Here is a 23,736-nt window from a genome sequence, read left to right as displayed (position 1 = left end):
TATCACCTCACACCTGTCAGGGTGGCTTTTTTTTGTTTGTTTGAGACAGAGTTTTACTCTTGTTGCCCAGGCTGGAGTGCAATGGCGTGATCTCGGCTCACTGCAACCTCTGCCTCCTGGGTTCAAGCAATTTTCCTGCCTCAGCCTCCTGAGTAGCTGAGATTACACGCATGTACCACCACACTTGGCTAATTTTGCATTTTTAGTAGAGATGGGGTTTCACCATGTTGGTCAGACTGGTCTCCAACTCCTGAACTCAAGTGATCCACCTGCCTCTGCCTCCCAAAGTGCTGGTATTACAGACATGAGCCATTGTGCCTGGATGGCTATTATTTTTAAAAAGGTAACACGTGTTAGAGAGGATGTGAAGAAATTGGAACCCTTGCACACCACTGGTGGGAACGTAAAATGGTGCAGCCACTATAACAAACAGTATGAACATTCCTCAAAAAGTTAAAAATAGGACTGCCATATGACCCAACAATCCCACTTATGGATATTTATCCAAAAGAATTGAAATCAGGATCTCCAAGAGACATCAGTACTCCTATGTTCATTGCAGCACTATTCACAATAGCCAAGATGTGGAAACTAGGTACATGGACATTGGAGAGATGAATGGATAAAGGAAATGTATATTAAATGGAACATGGAACACTATTCAGCTTTACAAAGAAAGGAAATTCTGCAATATGTGACAACATGGGTGAGCCTTGAGGATATTATGCTAAGTGAAATGAGCCAGGTCAAAGAAAGACAAATACTGATTCAACTTATATAAGACTAAAATAGTTAAATTCATACACTCAGAGTGGAGTGCTATTGCCAGCAAATGAGGGGAGGAAAGGGGGACTTACTAATCAATGGGCATAAAGTTTCGGCCAAACAAGATGAATAAGCTCTAGAGATCTACTGTACGACATTGTACCTAAGGTAAAACAATAATGTATTGTACATTTAAAACTTTGTTAAGAGGGTAGATCTTGGCTGGGCGCAGTGGCTCACGCCTGTAATCTCAGCACTTTGGGAGGCTGAGGCAGGCAGATCACTTGAGGTCAGGAGTTTGAGACCAGCCTGGCCAATATGGTGAAATCCTGTCTCTACCAAAAATACAAAACAATTAGCTGGATATGGTGGCGTGCGCCTGTAGTCCCAGTTACTTGGGAGGATGAGGCAAGAGAACTGCGTGAACCTGGGAGGCAGAGGCTGCAGTGAGCCGAGATGGCACCACTGCACCCCACCCTGGGTGACAGAGCAAGATATCATCTAAAAAAAAAAAAAAAAAGGAGGGTAGATCTCATGTTAAATAGTTTTGCTACAATTTTTTAAAGTCCGTATAGAATGTTATAGTATGTAAGCTTCATTTCAGACCTTGTGGTAGTTGCTGTTATGACAATTATTAATAATTTAAAATGGAAAGCACTCGGAATTAAAAGGCAAAGAAGAGGGGGCAAGGGAAGAAAAAAGAACTGACATTTACTGTGCTAAACATTTCAGATATTTACACACATTATTGCATTTAATTATTATGACCTGTGAGGCAGAAGATTATTATATGCATTTTGCAGATGAGAAAGTTCAGTTTCAGAAAATGAAGTGACTTGTCTTGAGTTTACAAAGCTAGCAGGGGGCACAGGCTAAATTAAGCTGGGATAGAAGGACAATTAATCATCTAAAGCAATAATGCTCTACTTAGAAATTCAATTTGGTGGGAATTTGGGAAAATCACGGATATGGAAATACGTGATATGTAAACAATTTTTATAACTAAAAAGGAGCTAGAGGAAATAGGATAATAAAACAAATTTCAAAATTTTATAAGGAGTACTCAAATAGATTACATAATTTACTATATTGAAAAATGGTCTCGGCTGGGTGCAGTGGCTCATGACTGTAATCCCAGCACTTTGGGAGGCTGAGGCAGGCAGATCACCTGAGGTCAGGAGTTCAAGACCAGCCTGGCCAACATGGTGAAACCCCATCTCTACTAATAGTACAAAACTTAACCAGGTGTGGTGGCAGGCACCTATCATCCCAGCTACTAGGGAGGCTGAGGCAGGAGAATAACTTGAACCCAGGAGGCAAGGGTTGCAGTGAGCCGAGATCGTGCCACTGCACTCCAGCCTGGGTGACAAGATGAGACACTGTCTCAAAAAAGAAAATCATCTCTAAAATCAATTAAAATAAAATTTAAAGTGAACACACTGACTCGCTGCAGCAGAAAATTTTCTGAGCTTTTCTCAGGAGTACTTGGTTATTCTTCCTTGGCCATTTGTAGGTCCTCCCTCCCCTTTGCCCATGTTTGCCATCCCCATCCAAACAGATGGTACAAACCTGGAACTCTCAGGCTTAAAAGCAGTGACATCCCTGTATACATGTATATAAATATACAATAACTCTATCCTTTTGTATATGTCCAATAGCAGACTATATGGTCTTTATGCAAAGACTTTTATAACTATGCAAGAGAAAGGGAAAGCATAAATTAAAATCTAGAAAATATATTATATATTTTCAAAATCTACAGTATACCTACCTTTCAGATCTTTAGAAGAGTTAAAATGAACCTTTTAAAGGCACCTCTGCACAACCAAATACATTGTAAGGGAACAGGAATTCTTAAAAAGATGGTAATAATTTTTGTACTTCCTAATCTTTTATGTATTTTTGATAGCCTCGTAAATTTAGAGCTCTATATTGGGGATTATGGTAAAATTATAGGAATTATTATAACTTCTAACTTCAAGGATCTTACAATTTAAAAATCTTATCCTAAGTATAGTCATATAGCTATATGACACAAAATTGTAAACGTACTTTAATATCTTAATAAAATCCAAAATATACTCACATCTTTTAGCACTTTCTTTTATAGCACTTCTATAGAAAAAATCATAGTAAACATTAAGCACCTCGAATGTGTCCAAGAATATGCCAGTCACTGTGGATTAGAGGTGAATAGGGCTGTCCCCACTTAAAAGGAACTTACTGCTGGAAAGGGAGGAGGATCTGAAAGCAGGTAACTGATGTGGAATGTTAAGTGCCAGAATAAAGGTATGGACATATCCCCAAAAAGATACATGACTTATTTACTCCCTACAAATGAAAAAATTTGAAAAAAATAAACTAACTCAGAACAGTAAAATTAAGGGCAGTTAATATTTATATTAATGTTGGCATGCCCATTTTATTTTATTTTAAAGAGTTGACCAAGAACTTTCTTGTATAGGTTTTTGTGTATGAAAGTCTGCACTATTTTTTCTTGGGTTATTAATTTTATTACTAGCTTTACTGTGTATTCATTTAGCTCTATTTAATTTTTAGATAATCTAATATTGTCATACCCTTTTTTACAATTCAGTTATTAGTTTCAAAGCAGAATGCTTTTATTTCTTTGTGTGCTACAGGTAACTTTGAAACAATGCATCACATCGTTCCTGTTTATTACCCACAGGTGGGTAAGCCAAAATTAGTCTTTTTCTCTGAAATACAGAGATACCCTGTAAATGGAAATGCATCTCCAGAAAGTTCCCGAGAAGATTACACTAAAATTATTGAAGAGATGCGGTAGGTTCTTTCAAATATTAATGTGACTTTATCTTTTTGGTGGGGAGGAGACATCTTCACAGTAAACAAAGAGGAACAGAGGCCATCCAATCTGTCTCCTAGTTCTTTGTTCTCAATCTTTTTTGGCCAAACATAGAAAGAAAAAAAAAGGTTCATTGTTGGTCTGCCCAAACAGTCAGAAAGTTACAGTGGGAAGGGGTGTTTCCAGAAGACTTGGCAGTTAGACTGGATACACCCACTGAGGTAAGGTAGGGGACTCAGAAAAGTTCCAGAGGCAGTAGGTAAAGACAATGATCAGGGATTCTGTCAAAGGAGCCTGAGGCCTAGCTGATGAACAGTGGGTGGGCGACTGCACAGCATATGGTTGCAGAAAGTCCAGAGGACTACAGAATTAGGCTACTTTCACCACTTCTACAAACCAGATTTTTAAGCTGTTGTCTCTGAAGGAGACAGAAGTTTCTCCTGATGAGGAAAAATTTGCTTTTTGGTTTAAAAAAGGTATTGCTTTGATGGAAAAGTAAACCAGAGCTGGGGACAGTTGTTTATGCCTGTAATCCCAGCATTTTGGGAGGCTTAGGTGGGCAGATCATTTTAGTCCAGGAGTTCAAGACCAGCCTGGCCAACAAGGAGAAACCCCTTCTCTACAAAAAAAAAAAAAATACAAAAATCAGCTGGACATGGTGGTGCGTGCCTATAGTCCCAGCAACTTGGGAGTCTGAAGTGGGAGGGTCACTTGAGCCTGGGAGACAGAGGCTGCAATGAGCTGAGATCGCTCCACTGCACTCCAGCCTGGGCAACAGAATGGGACCCCATCTCAATAAATTAAATAAATAAATATCCATACCAGAAAGTAACTGCATTTATATGTAAAACATGAGATATCTGCCATATGCTGGGCAACACTGAATATAAAAACTCATTTGAGTTTTTATATTCAAAACTGATAATCCTGTTTTGAGATAATGAGATAATCCTGATCTCAAATATTTTGCCACAAACAAGCTGGGGAGTCAAATATGGTGTAACTACTCTATAGTGTGATAAATGCTATGGGCTTTAAAAACCAGATCCTAATAGATCTTATACACTTTGCATTAAACTTATTTTTTCATTTATAATCAATACAATGATTGCTCTATTGATCCTTCCAACCATATCAGATTAGTGATCGCAATATACTAAAGGCCAATAGCACATTTCATTGAGAAAGTAAACAGAGCCAGAGGACACACTTTGGAATCGTTTTCCTTTTCCCAGAACTGCCTGCTGAAGGTCAAGTGGGCTTATCATGAGACCCTCTTTGCAGGGTCCCATCAAGGGATGATGATTTAGAATTGCCTAGTATAGCCCACTTCAAGAAGCCCTGTGAACATTACTGCTGCACTGTCCTACCCCTATTCCCTGCAGAGTGGCTCAGGCTTGCTGGGATGCAGTCTTAGGAGAGAGAAGGTCTGTGGGTATGGAAAATGCTTTATTTGGGGAAGAAGTGAAAGGATATGCAGGGAGTCCTCGTTTTGGTCTTGCCTCCTCTCCATTCACAATAAAACAGGAGCTATGTGAGACATTTACTGCTTATGTCCATTGTCATTACCACCAAACCACTGCGTAGTTGTCCATAGCACAACAATAGTTTCTTAAAGGTTTACACAACTGTTATCAATTCCACAACAGTGCTCTTAGGTTTTGTTTCTTCGCCAAGCATTTTGAAAAATCTTGCTAGTATATCATCAAGGAAGAAAATAAAACAATAAAAATGACACAGCCTCAGAAAACAATGTTGATGAATTCTATACATTGCCATGTACATTGTTAGATCAATAGTGAGCTGTGGCCCATTCCACATACTCTATAGCCCCAAGCAAAGCTCAAGTCACTAGGAGTGCACTGATAAAACATCAAATCACTCTACCCTCATTTTCCTAACTACGAACACTAAATACAGAACTAAATGCATTTTTAAAAATACAAACTGCTATGTACTGCAAAGATAGGCTATCCTAAATGAAACCAGCAAACCAGAAGGTTTCTGTGAGAACATAAGAATGTCCTGCCTCAGCCACCATCAAGTGAAGCCAATTATGTTCAATCCTGAGCCTTCAATTTTATCCTGTGAAAAAGCATTAAATAAATGTTTAAATGCTTATTATTTCCTCAGGCAATACTTTCACCTTAGGTATGCCAAAATATTGTTTTAGTATATCAAAAGATTTAATCTGTATTAAAGGAGATTATCAGTTCTACCTCTCTTTAATAAAAGGTAATCAAGTATATTACAGTTTCATCAAACTCTTGATATAGATTATCGGGGCATGCCTTTTGCTAATTTTAGTAATATAACATAAATCTAGGAGATAACTAAAATAAAGCTAGAAGTTCAGTAAAGTGTTGAAAACAAAATACTCAGCCCAAACACAAAGAACAGATTTTTAGTTTCTAGAAAATTGATTAAAGCTACCCCTTGCCTTAATTACTTTAAGGGAAAGAATGAGCTGGCATCAGCAGACATGTCCCTACACTCTATATTTAATATTCAAGGTGGGGAGCCTGCTCAGAGGTGGAAATAAGCTTACAGTGCATCTTCCAAAAAGCTAAAGGTATGTGCCCCACACTCCTTTAGGGTTCTACACACTGGGGGCTGTGCCTGTATCGTATGTGGAGCCAATGAAGCAACATCTGTCTAGAGACAGGGGAATGTTTTCCACCTCTTCTATAAATGCATGCAATCTGTGCTCATGTATATTTATACAAGCCTCCTTTCCCTACTGGGAGGAAAAAGTCAGACTCATTGACGTTGTTTTTGACCCTCAAACTGAACTTGATACTATCAATGTATACTTTAATTAACGATTAGGTCAAAACTATTTTTTATTTAAAGGCTGATTCTGAACAAATGCCTTCACTGTTCAATTTTTTAAAATATGGTATTAAACAAACAAAAAGGTACACATTATTGCTTCTTTCTGTATTTGTCACGGTAAATACTTCTGACAGATGTTTCCTCTCTTTGCAAACATGCTAGAAGGTGCTTGAGCCTTAGTAATTTTAAAATAGACATTAAATGCATTTATATATTGCATATAAAATCCACTGAGAATACTCTGTAGCACCATACAATGAAAAACAAATTGTTACTTGATTATTTAACTAACTTTCAAACCCAAGCAATGTTAATAAAGTCAATCCATCTCTTTTGTTAATGTAAAAATAATAACTTTCTAGCTGGGTAAAAATGCCCTTAATTTCAGATACCTTTAAGGAATACAAATCACTGGGGCCCATAATTCACAGGAAATATTCACTGTATATTAACTATTTATAAAATACCTAGTACCCTTTGTTAGAATATGGAAGCGTTAGATTTCTTTGAATTAAAAAGTGAACTTGAATAACAGTCAAAACAACCTTCCTTCACCACTGTTAAGGTTGTTTGAACAGTTGTAACAACAGATCTATGTACTTAGGAAAGAATTTTTAAAACTCAGATATTTTTAGTCACAAAACTCTGGAATTATGTTATATAAACTCACTTGCAAATTTTGCTTTGTTAAACGTAACAGTCTATTGAATTTATATGCAAAAATAAGCTTATGTGTATCAGTAATGTAGGTATAATGTTAATATTTGGATTTGCAGTTCTCAAAGAACCATTTTGAAATTAAGATACTCCCCTCCTTCCCAAAAAAAGCACAATAGTGGTAAGCAACATAGTTTTTTTAGGCTGGGTCAGGTGGCTCATGCCTATAATTCCAGCACTTTGGGAAGCTGAAGGAGAGAGGATTGCTTGAGGCCAGGAGTTCGAAACCAGCCTGGGCAACACAGTGAGATCTCATCTCCATAAGAAAAAAAAATTCAGGTGTAGTAACACCTCTCTGTAGTCCCAGCTACTTGGGAGGCTAAGGTGAGAGAACTGCTTGAGCCCAGGAGGTTGAGGATGCAGTGAGTCGCGATTGTGCCACTTCACTCCAGACTGGGCGACAGAGAAAGACCTTATCTCAAAAAACAAAAACTTTTTTTAGTTAAAACAGACTAGTTTTAGTTAAAACAAGCTAGTTTTTGTGATCTGTCAATGGTTTACTCTGTGAACAAGAGTTATATAAGACCTAATTCAAAAGAATTATTTTCCATTTTAAAATGCCTATATTTTGAAAGCTGACTCTTCATTATCCAAACAAATTATTTATTTATTTATTTATGTTTTTTTATTTATTTTTACTTTTTGGAGACAGAGTCTCGCTCTGTCGCCCAGGCTGGAGTGCAGTGGCGCAATCTCGGCTCACTCCAAGCTCCACCTCCCGGGTTCACACCATTCTCCTGCCTCAGCCTCCCAAGTAGGTGGGACTACAGGTGCTGGCTACCACGCCGGCTAATTTTTTGTATTTTTAGTAGAGACAGGGTTTCACCGTGTTAGCCAGGATGGTCTCTCTCTTCTGATCTCGTGATCCGCCCGCCTGGGCCTCCCAAAGTGCTGGGATTACAGGCGTGAGCCCATTACAGGCGTGAGCCCATCCAAACAAATTTTAAAAGACAATGGAACTCTTTTAAGAATACTATAAGCCCCATTTTATAGATGGGAAAATGAGGCTTGGAGAGGTACAATCAGAAGGACCCAAGGTCACACAATTGCCAGGAGCAGAGCTAGGACTTGAACACAGCTCACTGACTCCAATAGCCAGCCTCTCAAGTACTCTGCTGGGGACTCTCAAACAAAACCACCCTTAGGAACAGGAAGTTAATAAATGAGAACAGGTGAGGAGGTGACTAAGGTGAACTGGAAAGCACATGCCCGACTAAAGGCAACTGTAGCTATTCAGCTCCACAATGGTGTGGCCAGATGGACATGCATCACACTAGCTGGCAAGTGAGATATCTCGGTTACGAAATCATCTGATTTTTAAATATTTAATTTTTTCTTAAAAAATAACATGTACTAGAATGGATAAAAAGAAAAAACAAAAGCTGGTAATGCTGGCTAGGATATGGAGCAACTGGAACTCTCGTGTACTACTGGCTGGAATGCAAAAATAGTACAGACACTTTGGACAGTAGTTTAACATATTATTTTATTTATGTATTTATCTTTTGAGAGACAGGGTCTCACTTTGTTGCCCAAGCTGGAGTGCAGTGGCTCAAACACAGTTCACTGCAGCCTCAACCTTCTGTGTTCAAGCAATCCTCCTGCCCCAGCTTTCTGAGTAGCTGAGACTACAGGCATGTTCCACCACGCCCATGTAATTTTTAAAATTTTTTTGTACAGACCGGATCTCACTATACTATCCAGGCTGGTCTCAAACTCTTATACTTAAACAATCCTCCCACCTCAGTCTCCCAAAGTGCTGGAACTGCAGATGTGAACCACTGTACCCAGCCAGTTTGACATATTCTTACAACATTAAGCTGGGCATGGTGGTACATGCCTGCAGTTACAGCTACTTGGGAGGCTAGGGTGGGAGGATCACTTGGAGGATCACTTGAGCCCCAGAGTTCAAGCCTACAGTGAGCTATGATCACACCACTGCACTTCAGCCTGGGTGACACAATGAGAGCCTCCTTCAAAAAAAAAAACAAAACAAAAAAAGGTAAACATATATTTAACACATCTTGCAGCTAGTGATTCACTCCTGGTTATTTTCCCAAGTGAAATGAAAACGTATACTCACAAAAACCTGTATCTGAACATTTATAATATTATTCATAATCATCAAAAACTGAAAACAATCCAAAGGTTTTTTTTTTTTTTTTTTTTTTTTTTGAGACGGAGTCTCGTTCTGTCGCCCAGGCTGGAGTGCAGTGGCACAATCTCAACTCACTGCAGTTCCAAAGGTTTTCATCTGAGGAATGGATAAACAAACTGTGGTACATCTATACAATGGAAAACTATTCAGCAATACAAACGAATGAACTAGTGATATACTCAACAACAGGGATCTCAAAAGCATTATGCTAAGTGAAAGAAACCAGACTCAAAAGGTTACATACTATATAATATGCTTCTATTTGTGTGACTTTCTAGCAAAGGCAAACTACAGAGACAGAAAACAGATTAGCAGTTGCCAGAAACTGGAGGTGGGAGAAAGGGTAGACTGCAAAGGGTCAGCACAAGATAATTTTGGAGAATTAATGTTCTAAATCTTTATTGCATTGATGGTTATAAGACATATGTTTATGAAAGCTTGCTGAACTGGGTGAATTTACACTGAAAAGGGTGAATTTAACTATGTAAATTACAATTTAAATAATGAGAGAAATAGTTGAAAGGTGAAAAAGTACCAATTAATCTACTGTTTTATATACATATAAAACATTTATATATTAAAAACAACATGGAATAAATTGTTATGTGTGATTATATTGCATTATAAGACAATCTGGGTGCAAAATATAAGAAGCCCCAGACACCTCAAATTTGCCTCATCTTAGACCTGGTCCACCTTTCCTCTAATATTCTTTCCATACCTCTCACAAATCACAGATTTTTTACATTCTTCGCTACACCAAGAGGAAAATCTTTGTTTCTGCTTCCTTTTTAAAGCCCAACAAGATTCACACAGTTTGGTGACTAATCATTAGCCTTTAATATTGTTATTGTGCCCTAGATTCTATAGGTTTGCTACCTTTTGGGGATACTTTCATTTTTTTAATTTAATGCTTTTTTTCCCCTCTCTATAAATATAGGAATCTCTCTTTGAAGCAATCTGAAAGCTTGCTGACAAAAAATGATGTGCATGAACCTCACCTTTTCCATAACCCCAAAGAAAAAGAAAATTTGTTTGCAGAAAATGAGTAAATTCAGCCTCAAGTGACAGGAAATGTTTGATTTTGTTTTTAACCTTATAGACTAGGCAACAATATCTTTTGTGGGTTTGTAGCTTTATGGTATCTCACATAGAAAAACTTTTAAGTTATTGTTTGATTTGCTGCTTTATAGAATCTGAAACATTGCTTTCCGCCTGTGAATTCAGGGATCTAGTTGCTTTATTCCTCATTACATACAATTTACTGGGAAAATATGTACTTTTTCATTCAGCAATAGAAGTCACTTCAATGGCGCGATCACAGCTCACTGCAGCCTCAACCTCCTGGGCTCACGAGATCCTCCCGTCTCAGCCTTCGGGGTAGCTGGGACTACAGACATGAGCCACCGCACCGAGCCCCTTTTTGAATCAATGGAATTTTGGTGTGCTTCTTTCTAAAGTGTAAATCTAATTACAGTTGTTGGGTGGGAATTGAGATGAAAGCCTAAGTGCCATTCTGACTCACTAATGTACTTAATTTGTGGACCAGGACATCCAAATAGTGCCACCAGGACTGCTGACGACTTGGTTACAGTAGTTCCAACTTAGAAATCTACTGGAAAGTATTAAATGATGGTGCATATACAAGAGCGCGGTTTCTTTAGTGGCATTTTAAATTTGATATTCCGATTGACCCCAAAGAATATAAGAAAATATCCTGCTCTTGGCTTGAGCCCGAAAGTTGGAGGCTGAGGTGAGCCGAGATGGCACCACTGCACTCCAGCCTGGGCGACAGAGACCCTGTCTCAAACACAAAAACAGAAAATGTCCTACTCTGCGAATTGCAGGCATTGTTTCGAGTGTGTTCTAATTATGTTGTTGGAAAGTACTCAGATTTCACCTACGAAGGCGACGGGTCCAGGACCTGCAGAAACTGCTGCGGATTGGGGCGGCCGGGGGCCCATGGCTTTCTGGGGCGACTCTGAACAGGCCTTGGGGCGCAGTGCCCGCTTTCTAAAGAAGCCTGGGATCGGTCCTGCCTCGCTGCAAGTCACGCTTCCCGTGGGTCCACAAGAGCAAAACCAGAAAAGAATGTTTCGTCCAAATAATTAAAGAGCGGTGGCCCCCGCGCGGGCAGCAGAGGCAGTCAGCAAGGTCCGCGTCCCCGGGGAGAAGCGCCCACGATCCAAGGGCTGCCTGCTCTGGGAATTTCTTAAAGAATTACGGACAGCGGGAGCATTCGGGGTCTGGTAGAAAGTGCAGTGTATCTCCCAGCTTTAGGGTAACTAGGACAGTATGAATCTTTTACCTTGTGGTAGAATAAACGGCTAGCGCCTCGATGTGGCGCGCTCGACTTTTCCTCACAGAGCTTAAAAGTCACCCTCAACCAAACGGCAACGCTCCCGCCTCAGCTGGAAGCGCCCTGGAACCAGACTGGACCCGAGGAGGTAGGACCTCGGCAGCGCGAGGTTAACCACAGGCCTCACCCGCGGCCTCCAGCCCTGCCCCACCGCAGCCGGCAGCCGACACCCCAGACTTTCCACACGCCGCCCTCAGCGAGGCGCCTGGGGAAAAGCAGCGTGAAGCTCTGAACCGAGGGGCGGGGCCAGGAGGACGCCCCGCCCCCTGAGCCCGACCCACCGGGCGGTTTGATTAATGACTCTCTACGCCGCTTCAGCCCCTGGTGTAGCCCCTTGGGTGGGCCAGGCCCTCCGCCCGACCTGTCGTAGCCGGCCGGAGCCGCGGGGCGCCCGCATAAAAGTCACGGCCAGCGTGAGTTGGAAGCAGCCGTCGATTTGGGCTTCGGTCGGACGAGGATGGAGTGACCAGTGCGGCCCTGGCCACACAGGCCCTGCTCCACGCCCCTCGCCCGCCGCACGGCAGAGCGGAGCTCCACTCAGCTGCTCCAGGAAAGGTGAGGGGCCCGTCAGACGCGTACTGTGCGGCTCCTGGGCTTGGAACGGTGGCGGGTGACTACTCCGAGGTGAGGCTAAAGGTCCCCCACTCCTCGGGCAGAAATCCCCCCTGGCGTGAAAGGCCGAGGGCAGCTGGTGAGCCGTGGTTTTCCGCGGCGTCGGCGAGGGGGAGCCGCGCCACCTCTCGTGCGCCCGGGTTGGATAAAGTCGCCGAATCGCGAACGAGTGCCGATCCTAAACTGAGCTTCCGAGATCTTTCTTCCCGGGTAGAGTAGACCTTTCGCTTAATTTGCCCCTGAAAAGCAAAGCCGGCACCGCGCCTCTCTTCATCCTTCTAGGAAGCCCAAGAACTCCGGAGCCCCGCAACTCGCCCTAGACGTCGGGAGGCAAAACACGCCCCAGGCAAAACGAGCTCGCTTTAGAGCGCCCTCAGCCCCGCTGGGCTGCTAGTGGGCGCACGGGGAGAACCAGGGGGCTGCGCCTCTCGGGTTAAGCCCTACCATCCCCCGGCCTCACCGCACCTTCGGTCCTTTGCAGGGCGTGCGGCGCGGTAAGCTGCCATGGAGCGCGACCGCCCCGCGGGCAGCCCTCTCAGCGTCAGCGCCGAGCCCGCGCCCCTGGCCGCCGCCATCCGCGACTCGAGTACCGGGCTGACCGGGCCGGGGCCGGCGGGCCCCGGGGGCGGTGCGCGTTCCGGCAGCGGGCGGCCGGCGGCGGCGAATGCAGCGCGGGAGCGCAGCCGGGTGCAGACCCTGCGGCACGCCTTCCTGGAGCTCCAGCGCACGCTGCCGTCCGTGCCGCCCGACACCAAGCTGTCCAAGTTGGACGTGCTGCTGCTGGCCACCACCTACATCGCGCACCTCACCCGCAGCCTGCAGGACGACGCCGAGGCGGCGGCGGACCCCGGGTTGGGCTCCCTGCGCGGCGATGGCTACCTGCACCCGGTCAAGGTAAGCGGGCGGGGGCGCACCGCGGGGCTGGGGCCGAGACCAGGACACCTTGATCCGCCCTGCCAGTCACTGTCTTGGGTAGATGCTCTCATTCCTTTTCGGGTGAGGCGGGAAGCCGACTGGGAGAACGACCTCGGCCTGCGAGGGTACTGGTGGCAAGGTCCCCGCCGCGAGAGGCTGCTCCTTCGCCGTTCGCAGGTGGCGAGTGAGGCGTTTAAAGCCGGGGTGGCTTGAGTAAGAGTCTCGCAGGCCCCTTACAGGATGCCTCTGAAGGATTTGTGTACCTTCCAAGGTGAGAAATGGGGGCTTGGTTGCACATCCTGATAATGTTTAATATCTGAGTTGTATGTATGACCCTCGGAGAGTTTTTAAGCATCTTTTATTTATATAATTGTGCTTTCATTGATTTTTATGGGATATTTGAAAGATTTCACTGGAGTAATGGCCCTAAGTGATTCTAGGAAAACACTGTTGAAATTTTTTGGTAAAACTAGTAAGAACAAATGAGACCGTTCTGCATCTCTATGTAGTAAAATTTCAGTCCGTTTAAATAAAGGTTAAATATCATATACTTGACAGCTACCAAAAGTATTAGAAAAAACTACAGTGTTTTTAAATACGTTCGCAATAGATTGGCATGTGTGTTGAGTGAATTGATTACTAAATTCAAAGTCTGTAATGTACAAAATTAGACAAGAGAATTAATTTTGCATAATTTCTTTACATATAGGTAAAATTTTCACTTAATATGGTATATATGACTATGCTTCGTTACCTATTACAGTAGTCGGTTTTTGCATCATCCTCTTCTTCTACATTTGATTGTTTTGAAACCTTACACTAATCTTTCTGTTCCAAATGCATCATCTCATTATTTGCCAAACCTAAATTTTCAGAGTTTTGGCTTCACCACCCTGAAATACTTGGCCACACGCGTGCACACGCACACACACACAAATGCAAAGTTAATACTTAAGACTTAGCTTTAAGTATATCAGTGTTCAATAAATTATTCAGTATGGTAAAGCACACCCTCTGATATTAACTGAACTTACCATTCTGTGGTAAGGTTTAACAAAATTTACTTTGCAAATATAATCATAATGATAGACTTAAATCATTTCAATATGACATATGAAGACATGAAATATCATTATTTATAATTATGATATACCTTATCTCATTTGTAAGTTTATAATCTCAGCAGAAAAGTCATTATTAAGGGGTTCTGTATTACCATGTTCATTAGATTACTATTCGAATATACCATTAATATTGGATTTCTTTTGATTTGACATTTGCTATATACTCAAGGAAGTTTATTTTAACATTAAGTAGATTGTAATACAAAGAGCATCCGTTAAATACTTTATGGGAGACATAATTCAGAATGAGAAGTCAAGATGCTTTTCATCTTATTTTTTCTTGGAATGCTTTTTTTGAATGAATAATGTTAGAAGCGTCATTTCCATGTAACAATAAGCATAGCAAGTGTCTTTTTGCACTTGATTCATGTACCAAATGTTTTTATAATCATAACTTTTTATTTGTAAATATTGATTGTTTTAATTGAATATTTTAAAAGACAACTCTAGAGATAATGATACAAAGCCAAAGATTTTTTTTAATGAAATTAATGTTGCTTGAACAAGTGACTAAAATCAAGCGTGTTTTAAAATCAAACACGTATTGAATTCTTACTGTGTGCAAAGCACTATTTTAGGGGAGTGAACACAATAAGACTCAGTCCCTTTCCTATATGAACATATTATTGAGACAACGACAAAGAAACAACAGTACTGGAAGGGAGAATGTTACGTTTTCCATAAAAGAACTATAATTATGTGCTACGGAAGTTCAGAGGAAAGAGATGTTATGTACATAATTGAAACCGCCTGTTAACTGTTAACACATTAGTTTACAGACACTACCAAAATGTTTAAACATTGTCTACCTTTGATTAATGTGAAAGAAATTAAAATATCCTATTTGTACTTTTATGGTTAACTAAAGGCTCATTATAAACTATTGTTTAGTAAAAAGTGTTCTAAAATGACTTCATTTTTCTGCCTTACAACATAGTGTTAGTCTTACCCTGATGATCAAAGCTTTTTAACAAATATTTCAAGGTCATTATTTTGAATCACAAGTCCTTATTATCAGTATTGTTAGCACATTACCACTGTTGGGGATTTACTTTAAGAGCATTTCATAGCAAGACTTCCTCTATACTAAGAATTTTAAAAATTAGGTGGCTGTGGTGTGTGCACCTGTAGTCCCAGCTACTGGGGAGACTTATGCGAGAGGACTGCTTGAGCCCAAGAGATTGTGTCTACATTGCACCACTGCATGCCTGGGCAACTGAGCACGACCCTGTCTCAGAAAAAGAGAACAAACATCTCAAATTAAACTGGAAGTTTAAGAGACTGGGGACCTGGTGCATAGCCTGAAATGGCAGTTTTTAATCCCTGTGGGGTATGAGCAATTTATTTCCATCAGCATCAGCTGCCCAAAAGGCAGTGATTGTCTAAGAAACAGAAATATATTTCAGATCTCTACATTGGCAGAAAAATACAAATGACTTTATTATCGTGCCCCTTATTTTATAATCATTGTCTATGATAGGTAAACAATAATTGAAAAAAATAGATAACAGGGTTTTGTTATTTTTGAGTCACTTATTTAAACTAAGTGCTTTTTGTTGTTGTTGTTTTTTGAGATGGGGTCTCGCTCTGTCACCCAGGCTGGAGTGCAGTGGTGCAATCTCGGCTCACTGCAACCTCTGCCCCCTGGGTTCAAGTGATGCTTCTGCCACAGCCTCCCAAGTAGCTGGGATTACAGGCACCCACCACCACGCCCAGCTAATATTTGTATTTTTGGTAGAGACGGGGTTTCACCATGTTGGCGAGGCTGGTCTCGAACCCCTGACCTCAGGTGATCCACCCACCTCGGCCTCCCAAAGTACTGGGATTACAGGCATGAGCCACCACATCCAACTTTTTTTTTTTTTTTTTTTTTTGAGACGGACTCTTGCTCTGTCGTCAGGCTGGAGTGTGGTGGTGTGATCTCAACTCACTGCAACCTCCACCTTCAGAGTTGAAGCGATTCCCATGTTGCCCAGGATGGTCTTGATCTCTTGACCTCGTGATCCACCTGCCTCAGTCTCCCAAAGTGCTAGGCTTACAGGCATGAGCCACTGCCCTGGCCCGATTTTCCTCTTCTTAAATGGGTATTAGTTCCTCATGACCTAATCTAACTCTTTTTACCTCCCAAAGGCCTTGTCTCTAAATCCCATCACCTCGGAGGTAAGAGCTTCAACATGTGCATTTTGGAGGGACACAAACACTACAGCACTGGGATCTTCAGTATAATGAAGGACTTTAATCTGATATAACAATGCCAGATCTTGATACATCAGATAAACCTCACTCCAGTTTCTAAAACATATTAGTTTGGCTGGGCGTGGTGGCTTACACTGTAATCCCAGCACTTTGGGAGGCTGAGGTGGGCGGATCACTTGAGGTCAGGAGTTCGAGACCATCCTGGCCAACATGGCAAAACCCCATCTCTACTAAAAACAAAAATTAGCTGGGCATGGTGGCACATGCCTGTAATCCCAGCTACTTGGGAGGCTAAGGCAGGAGAATCACTTGAACCCTGGAGGCCGAGGTTGCAGTGAGCCAAGATCACGCCACTGCACTCCAGCCTGGGTGACAGAGCAAGACTCCGTCTCAAAAAAAATAAAAATAAAAAACACATTAGTTTATCTTTGTAAAAGATCCCAGGAACAGGACCACTGACAATGATACACCTAGGATGTATAGGAATGCGTATGTATTATTTTTAAAAATTGAGTCCAGGCATGGTGGATCACACCTATAATCCCAGCACTTTGGGAGGTTGAGGCAGGAGGATCACTTGAGCCCAGTAGTTCAAGACCACCCTCGAATTCAAAGCAACATAGTGAGACTCTGCCTCTGCAAAAACAAATAAATAAACAAACAAAAAAACAAGTTTTTAATTAGCCCAGCATGGTGGCAGGCACCTGTAGTCCTAACTCAGGAAGCTGATGCAGGAAGATTGCATGAGCCCAGCAGGTTTAGGCTGCAGTGAGCCATGATCACACCACTGCCACTCCAGCTTGTGCAGCAGAATGAGACCCTGTCTCATAAATAATAATATAATAAAATAAAAAAATAAAAATTAGGACTTTGGTTGCCACAGAACAAAACTTTCCAGATAGTATCACATGCCCACTTATTCTTTATGGCTATGTTTTACATTTGGAGTCCCAGTTTAGGTGAAAATAACTGTGCTCACAAGTGCAATGAGAGTTTATATTATTCCATCTGAGATCTAACTCTACTTACATTCTTTTAACTCTGTAACAGAATTAATAGTCCATTCTGACTTAATTGTTCTGGGGTGTGACTTGGCCATCAGTATTTATTTAAAGCTCTCTGGGTGAGTCTTATATGCAACTTGGGTTGCAAACCCAGAGCTCTTAATGTTCTTTGGCGTGTTAATAATTGTACCTCTATTTGAGCACTATGGATTATCTGCCAGGCATTTAAAAACATATTATGGTGCTATGTAACTAGCAGTTGGCCTGTGTGTGTTCGCTGATGAAGATAGGTAGCCTACTTACATAAGGCAGCACTTGCTCCCCGGAGAGTGTGGGACCAGATTGCTGACCTTTAGGAGTTGCTTTTTTTTTTTTTTTTTTTTAAAGTCCATCTCTGTATTAAACAAAAGTAGTATTCTAAGGATCTTAGAACTTAACTGATTATATGACACCTGCCTCCTTCCAAAAAGAGTTTTATTCTGAAAGAACTACTCATGTAATATGTTTTTTCATCATTATGTCTGTCTGGCAATAAATTATATTGTTTGAGATGAATTTAGAAAAATCACCATCAGTAATTCAAATGTGATGATTACCAAAAGGTTAGAGCTAGATGATGTCAATACATACAGACATTTAATCAGGATGTTCTCTTAGTATAATACCAAATATTCTAATATTTATGACTTCGAGATACTGTTTTTAGCTAGATAAGATGCATAGATGGGGCTGGGCTTGGTGGCTCACGCCTGTAATCCCAGCACTTTGGGAGGCTGAGGCAGGTGATCTCTTGAGGTCAGGAGTTCAAGACCAGCCTGGCCAATGTGGTAAAACCCCATCTCTGCTAAAAATACAAAAATTAGCCAGGCATGGTGGTAGGCGCCTATAATCCTAGCTATTCAGGAGGCTGAGGCAGGAGAATCGCTTGAACCCAGGAGACGGAGGTTGCAGTGAACCAAGATCGTGCCACTGCACTCCAGCCTAGGTGACAGAGCAAGACTCCGTCTCAAAAAAAAAAAAAAAAAAGAACATGTATAGATAGTTGACACTTTTCACTGTGGTCCTTTGATACGTGTAGACACATAATACCACGTAGAACTTTTTAAAATATAGTGCTCACTTCAGCCCCACATATACTAAATTTGGGACTTTTAAAAATATTTTTAAAGCCAAGGATCTAGTTTTAGGCTTAATTTTGTTTTAGGTTTAGTTTGAAATTAAAACATTACAGGCAGATATGTTTTTCTACACTTTAACTATATTTATTTTTCATGATTTCTTACAGTTCTTATCCATAAGCACACATATTACTTCTAAAATTTTAATCAAAGTCTGAGTATATTTTTGTTTTTTACTGTGAGCATTAATAAACATTTTTTCATGTTGTTCCTTGTACTTCATACTTACAATTGTTATTAGCTACATAATATTGCATTTGCATTGGGCTGTTTGCAATCTTTAACATTGTAGACCACGTTAATATATGTCACAGATACTAACTTTTGAATTCTTGTTGAAATAATCTTTTTCAGAAATGGCCCATGCGATCAAGATTGTACATCGGTGCTACTGGTCAGTTTCTGAAGCATTCTGTTTCTGGAGAAAAAACAAATAATGACAACACTCCAACAGACTCACAGCCTTAGGCTCTCCCCTGGTGGGGGCTGGTAGAAGTGGTGGCTATTGTTTTTAAATACTATGACATAATTCTATATTTATTATATGAGACATAACAAAATTTCTGAAAGTTTACATGTGAACCCATAGTTGGATGTTCAGGTTTATCTGTCTAAATGTGGAATGAAATAATCAGTGTTATATAAAACACACAGCTTATCTGTTCAGTATGAGAGTCACTACTATATAGTGCAAGAGAAATTATTAGAAAAAAGAAGTCACTTGAAAGCAAACAATTGTGTATGTAGCTAAAGAGTGCACACATTGCTATAGTGTATCTATTACAAACAGAAAAGTTCATATCTGTTGGTGCAGTCTTCCTAGTTTAGAAAGATAAAATCTGTGTTTATAATATACCAGTATTCCTTTTTTGTGAAAACCATACTGTGCTTAAGTTGGTCTAAGACGCCATTTCAGTTGAAGAAAACTGTTGCAGTAATATGAAGATGCAATAAATTCAATAAGTAGTTATTTTTCCCTCTCAGAAAACTTGTTTGGAGTATTAGAAATGGTTTGCTCAGAGGACAGGGCTTGGCCACCTTCCTAGAGGGTTATTGTGTATCTTACTGTGTTTGCAACTTGTGGAAGGCACTGGGAATCCCTGCAGTCCAGTGTGAACAGAATACCAGGTGTCAGCGGACAGCAGAGTTCACAATGTAGGTGCATGTTACCACACCTGGCTAATTCTTTTATTTTTTGTAGAGATGGGGTCTCACTGTGTTGCCTAGGCTAGTCTTGAAATCCTGGCTCAAAAAATCCTCCCGCCTCACCTCCCAAAGTGTTGGGATTATAGGCCAGAACCACCATGCCTGGCCCAGTTTTATTGTTTTAATGTGAATATACACATAATGTGACCGAAGCATATCTTTTTTCAAGAAAGATATATAATAAAAGTTCTCTACATATTAATATGTAGAAAAGTACTTGCATATTTAAATATTTGTAAACATATTTACCTACTCATATAACATGGAAAAATAAAAAGTAAAATGAGATTTGGATTCAGCCATTCACTATTATAAGTTATTGACATAAGAAGTGCTAAAAAGAATCTTTATCCTAAGGAATGAAATCAAAACTTCTTTAAAGTTACCCCAAACTGAATTGTAAACACTAAATTTAACAGCAAGAATTTCAGAAAAATTGTTTTCTTGCTAATAATTCTTAAGATTTATTAGTTTGGCTAGTGTTTAAAGCATTTAACTGGGGAAACAACTATGTGTTGAATAATTAGACTTCTAAGTCATCCTGTTAAATAGTTAGTAGAGCTTTGCCCTTGATGGTATTACTTTTTAATTCTTCTCATCCAGTTACAAGTTGTTTTAATGCCAAAGAACTGTATTTGTTACAGATTTTCATAACATTTTATTAAATTGCTAGATATGATAATAGGTGTTGGTAGGTTGGAAAATTACAGAGGAGAAATTTCATATTTTCACTTGAAGATTCAAAGGAACATGCTGTTTTAATGCTTTAATGGTGAATGGTCATGATAAGAGGTATTATAAAAATAAAGTACTCATTTAAAAATTAGTCTGTTAAATTTGCATTTCTCTCTTTGGACATTTAACAAACACTGAAGGTACTTTTGAAAATCTTTTTAGATGATAGATGCCTGCTTGGTGTTAGCTGCTTTTTTACCATGCTGTCTTTTTTTTTTTTTTTTTTTTTGAGACAGAGTCTCACTGTTTCCCAGGCTAGAGTGCAGTGGCACAATCTCCATTCACTGCAACCTCCACCTCTTGGGTTCAAGCGATTCTCGTGCCTCTCAGCCTCCTGAGTAAGTGGGACTACAGGCATGTACCACCATGCCCACCTAACTTTTGTATTTTTAGTAGGAGACAGGGTTTCAACTTGTTGGTCAGGCTGGTCTCGAATTCCTGACCTCAAGTGATCCGCCTGCCTCGGCCTCCCAAAGTGCTGGGATTACAGGCGCAAGCCACAGCGCCCAGCCTCTGTTGTTTTTCGAGATGGAGTCTCATTCTGCTGCCCAGGCTGGAGTGCAGTGGCGGGATCTCAGCTCACTGCAACCTCCACTTCCCAGGTTCAAGCGATTCTCCTGCCTCAGCCTCCCGAGTAGCTGGGATTACAGAGGTGCGCCACCATTCCCAGCTAATTTTTGTATTTTGGGTAGAGATGGGGTTTTGCCATGTGACCCCGGGGGTTCTCAAACTCCTGGCCTCAAGTGATCCACCCACCTCAGCCTCCCAAACAACTGGGATTACAGGCATGAGCCACCGCTGAGGAAATAATCTAATATACACAGAACATCTCTTTACAGTGGCCAACATGATTCACTTAGAAATGAACACATGATTTATATTTGTTATCATGACACGATAAGACAAGTGGCTTGTTGGCTCTATGTATAATCGTATTGTTATTATTAGCTGGCAGGGAGAAGAAACCACAAATCAAACTGCTTCTGATCTCAATTTATATAGTAGATATTTTGAGAGATGGCTTAATCTAAATGCTCTTTTCTTATTACGTGTGGGTTACTACAAATTATATGAATTGTGTATTTTATTTGAAAAGCTATGAACTTTGACTCCTCTAGCACTAGCAGATTCTGTCTTCACCTAGTGACAAATTAATGATTTTGTTTGTTTTTTGTTTTGTTTTGTTTTTTGAGACAGTCTCGCTGTGTCGCCCAGGCTGGAGTGCGGTGGCGCAATCTCGGCTCACTGCAAGCTCTGCCTCCCAGGCTCACGCCATTCTCCTGCATCAGCCTCCCAAATAGCTGGGACTGCAGGTGCCTGCCACAACTCCCGGCTGATTTTTTTGTATTTTTAGTAGAAACGGGGTTTCACCATGTTAGCCAGGGTGGTCTCGATCTCCCATCCACCTTGGCCTCCCAAAGTGCTGGGATTACAGGCATCAGCCACCACGTCCAGTCGAGTTTTTTTAAATCATTGTTGGTGGCCAGGCAAGGTGGCTCATGCCTGTAATCCCAGCACTTTGGGAAGCCAGGGTGGGAGGATCACTTGAGGTCAGAAGTTCAAGACCAGCCTGGGCAACATGGTGAAACCCCTTCCTTCTCTACTAAAAATACAAAAAAATTAGCAGGGCTTGGTGTGTGTGCCTGTAGTACCAGCTACTCAGGAGGCTGAGGTGAGAGGATTGCCTGAGCCTGGGAGATTGAGGCTACAGTGAGCCATGATCATGCCACTGCACTCCAGCCCCCTATGGCTAGAGGATGTGATTGTTACCTAATTTCCCAGATGGTGTAAGACACAGTGTAGTATTGCCGGTTTTCTCTGATGCATGCACTTCTGATTTCTTCATTTTGTTTTTGTTATTGTCATTTTAAAAGAACTCAAAAGCTAAGATTGTAAAATTTTAAAAGCACTAGGAAAATACTGTAAAGTTATGTATCTCAAAGATAATACGTACTTTTGTTATGTAATGCTAGCTGGTGGTCTTATAGGCAGCTGTTGTACTGAAAAATAAATGTTCCTTAAATCCTGTAGATTTGCTGCCTTTAGACTCTGAGCACTGCGCAATGGCACTGCAGCACAGTTGGGAGTGAGGGACATTAAGTATTCTTACCTAACTACATAAATCTGGGAAAGGTTTCCCTTTTTATGTTTATACAAGTCTTAATTTCAACTCATAGGACAAACCAGCTCAGTGAAATATACCTCAATCACTCAAATGCTTTCATTATAAATTATACCTTAGCATTTTAGCTGTCATAAGGTTTTAAATAATAAACTGAAGAATAATCCTATTAAAGATTATGTCAGTAGTCTTTTCTTGTGCATATGAATGTTACTTAATTATCTCATGCATTCCTGCCCTCCCAGGGCCAAGAAATATGTCCTGGGGATGAACTTTAATCACTCATCTCCATTTTTTTTAGCCATTAGAAACTGGGGGCCATTTCAAGCAATGTGATGTCTAAAGAAAAATTTATTGTAACCATTTTTACTTTCAGATAGACTCTGAAATCACTAACTTAAAAATGTTAAATGTGTGCTATTATAAAGTAGCTTAACTCTGGTTTTTTTTTGTTTGTTTGTTTTTCTGAGACAGTTTCCCTCTGTTGCCCAGGCTGGAGTGTAGTGGTACCATCTCGGCTCATTGCAACCTCCGCCTCCCGGGTTCAAGCGATTCTTTTGCTTCAGCCTCCTGAGTGGCTGGGACTACAGGCACCCGCCACCATGCTCAACTAATTTTTGTGTTTTTAGTAGAGATAGGGTTTCACCATGTTGGCCAGACTGGTCTTGAACTCCTGACCTCAAGTGTTCTGCTCGCCTCAGTCTCCCAAAGTGCTGGAATTATAGGCATGAACCACTGTGCCTGGCCAAGGTAGCTTAATTGTTTATGTAGATGGATATATGATGTGGAACAAAAAAATTTTTAAGGCCAGGTGCAGTGGCTCATGCCTGTAATCCCAGCACTTTGGGAGGCTGAGACAGAAGGATCACTTGAGGCCAAGAGTTCAAGACTAGCCTGGGCAATGTAGCGAGAACCCATCTCTACAAAAAAATTTAAAAATTAGCCGGGCATAGTGGCATGTGCCTGTGGTCCCAGCTACTCAGGAG

At 41.0% G+C, this 23,736-nt stretch overlaps 2 protein-coding genes across 2 annotated transcripts in view; both read left to right on the top strand.

The window, feature by feature from the left end:
* The window catches only part of PPP1R42 (protein phosphatase 1, regulatory subunit 42), an 80,319-nt gene extending 69,968 nt beyond the window's left edge, over positions 1 to 10,351 (top strand). The window contains exons 8-9 of the mRNA XM_011976487.1: positions 3,408 to 3,567; positions 10,240 to 10,351. Of these exons, the coding sequence (XP_011831877.1) occupies positions 3,408 to 3,567; positions 10,240 to 10,351 (272 nt within the window). The remainder of the gene's footprint in view (positions 1 to 3,407; positions 3,568 to 10,239) is intronic.
* A 1,615-nt stretch (positions 10,352 to 11,966) lies between these two features.
* Positions 11,967 to 20,719, top strand: TCF24 (transcription factor 24). Its single transcript, XM_011976484.1, has 4 exons — positions 11,967 to 12,213; positions 12,553 to 12,663; positions 12,752 to 13,164; positions 19,042 to 20,719. The coding sequence occupies exons 3-4, from the start codon at positions 12,775 to 12,777 to the stop codon at positions 19,153 to 19,155; spliced, it is 504 nt and encodes a 167-aa protein (XP_011831874.1). The 5' UTR covers positions 11,967 to 12,213; positions 12,553 to 12,663; positions 12,752 to 12,774; the 3' UTR covers positions 19,156 to 20,719.
* The last annotated feature ends 3,017 nt before the right edge of the window (positions 20,720 to 23,736 follow it).

This window comes from Mandrillus leucophaeus, unplaced genomic scaffold (genome assembly GCF_000951045.1).
Source record: "Mandrillus leucophaeus isolate KB7577 unplaced genomic scaffold, Mleu.le_1.0 Scaffold167, whole genome shotgun sequence".
Lineage (NCBI taxonomy): Eukaryota > Metazoa > Chordata > Mammalia > Primates > Cercopithecidae > Mandrillus > Mandrillus leucophaeus.
Note: the sequence above shows the minus strand (reverse complement) of the source record. Positions and strands in the feature narration are given on the sequence as shown.

What these genes read in the sequence shown, in the direction of transcription:
- TCF24 (XM_011976484.1), top strand. Translation starts at nt 12,775, where the DNA reads ATGGAGCGCGACCGCCCCGCGGGCAGCCCTCTCAGCGTCAGCGCCGAG. An exon ending in GCTACCTGCACCCGGTCAAG is followed by an intron (nt 13,165 to 19,041) that starts GTAAGCGGGCGG and finishes AATCTTTTTCAG; the next exon opens with AAATGGCCCATGCGATCAAG.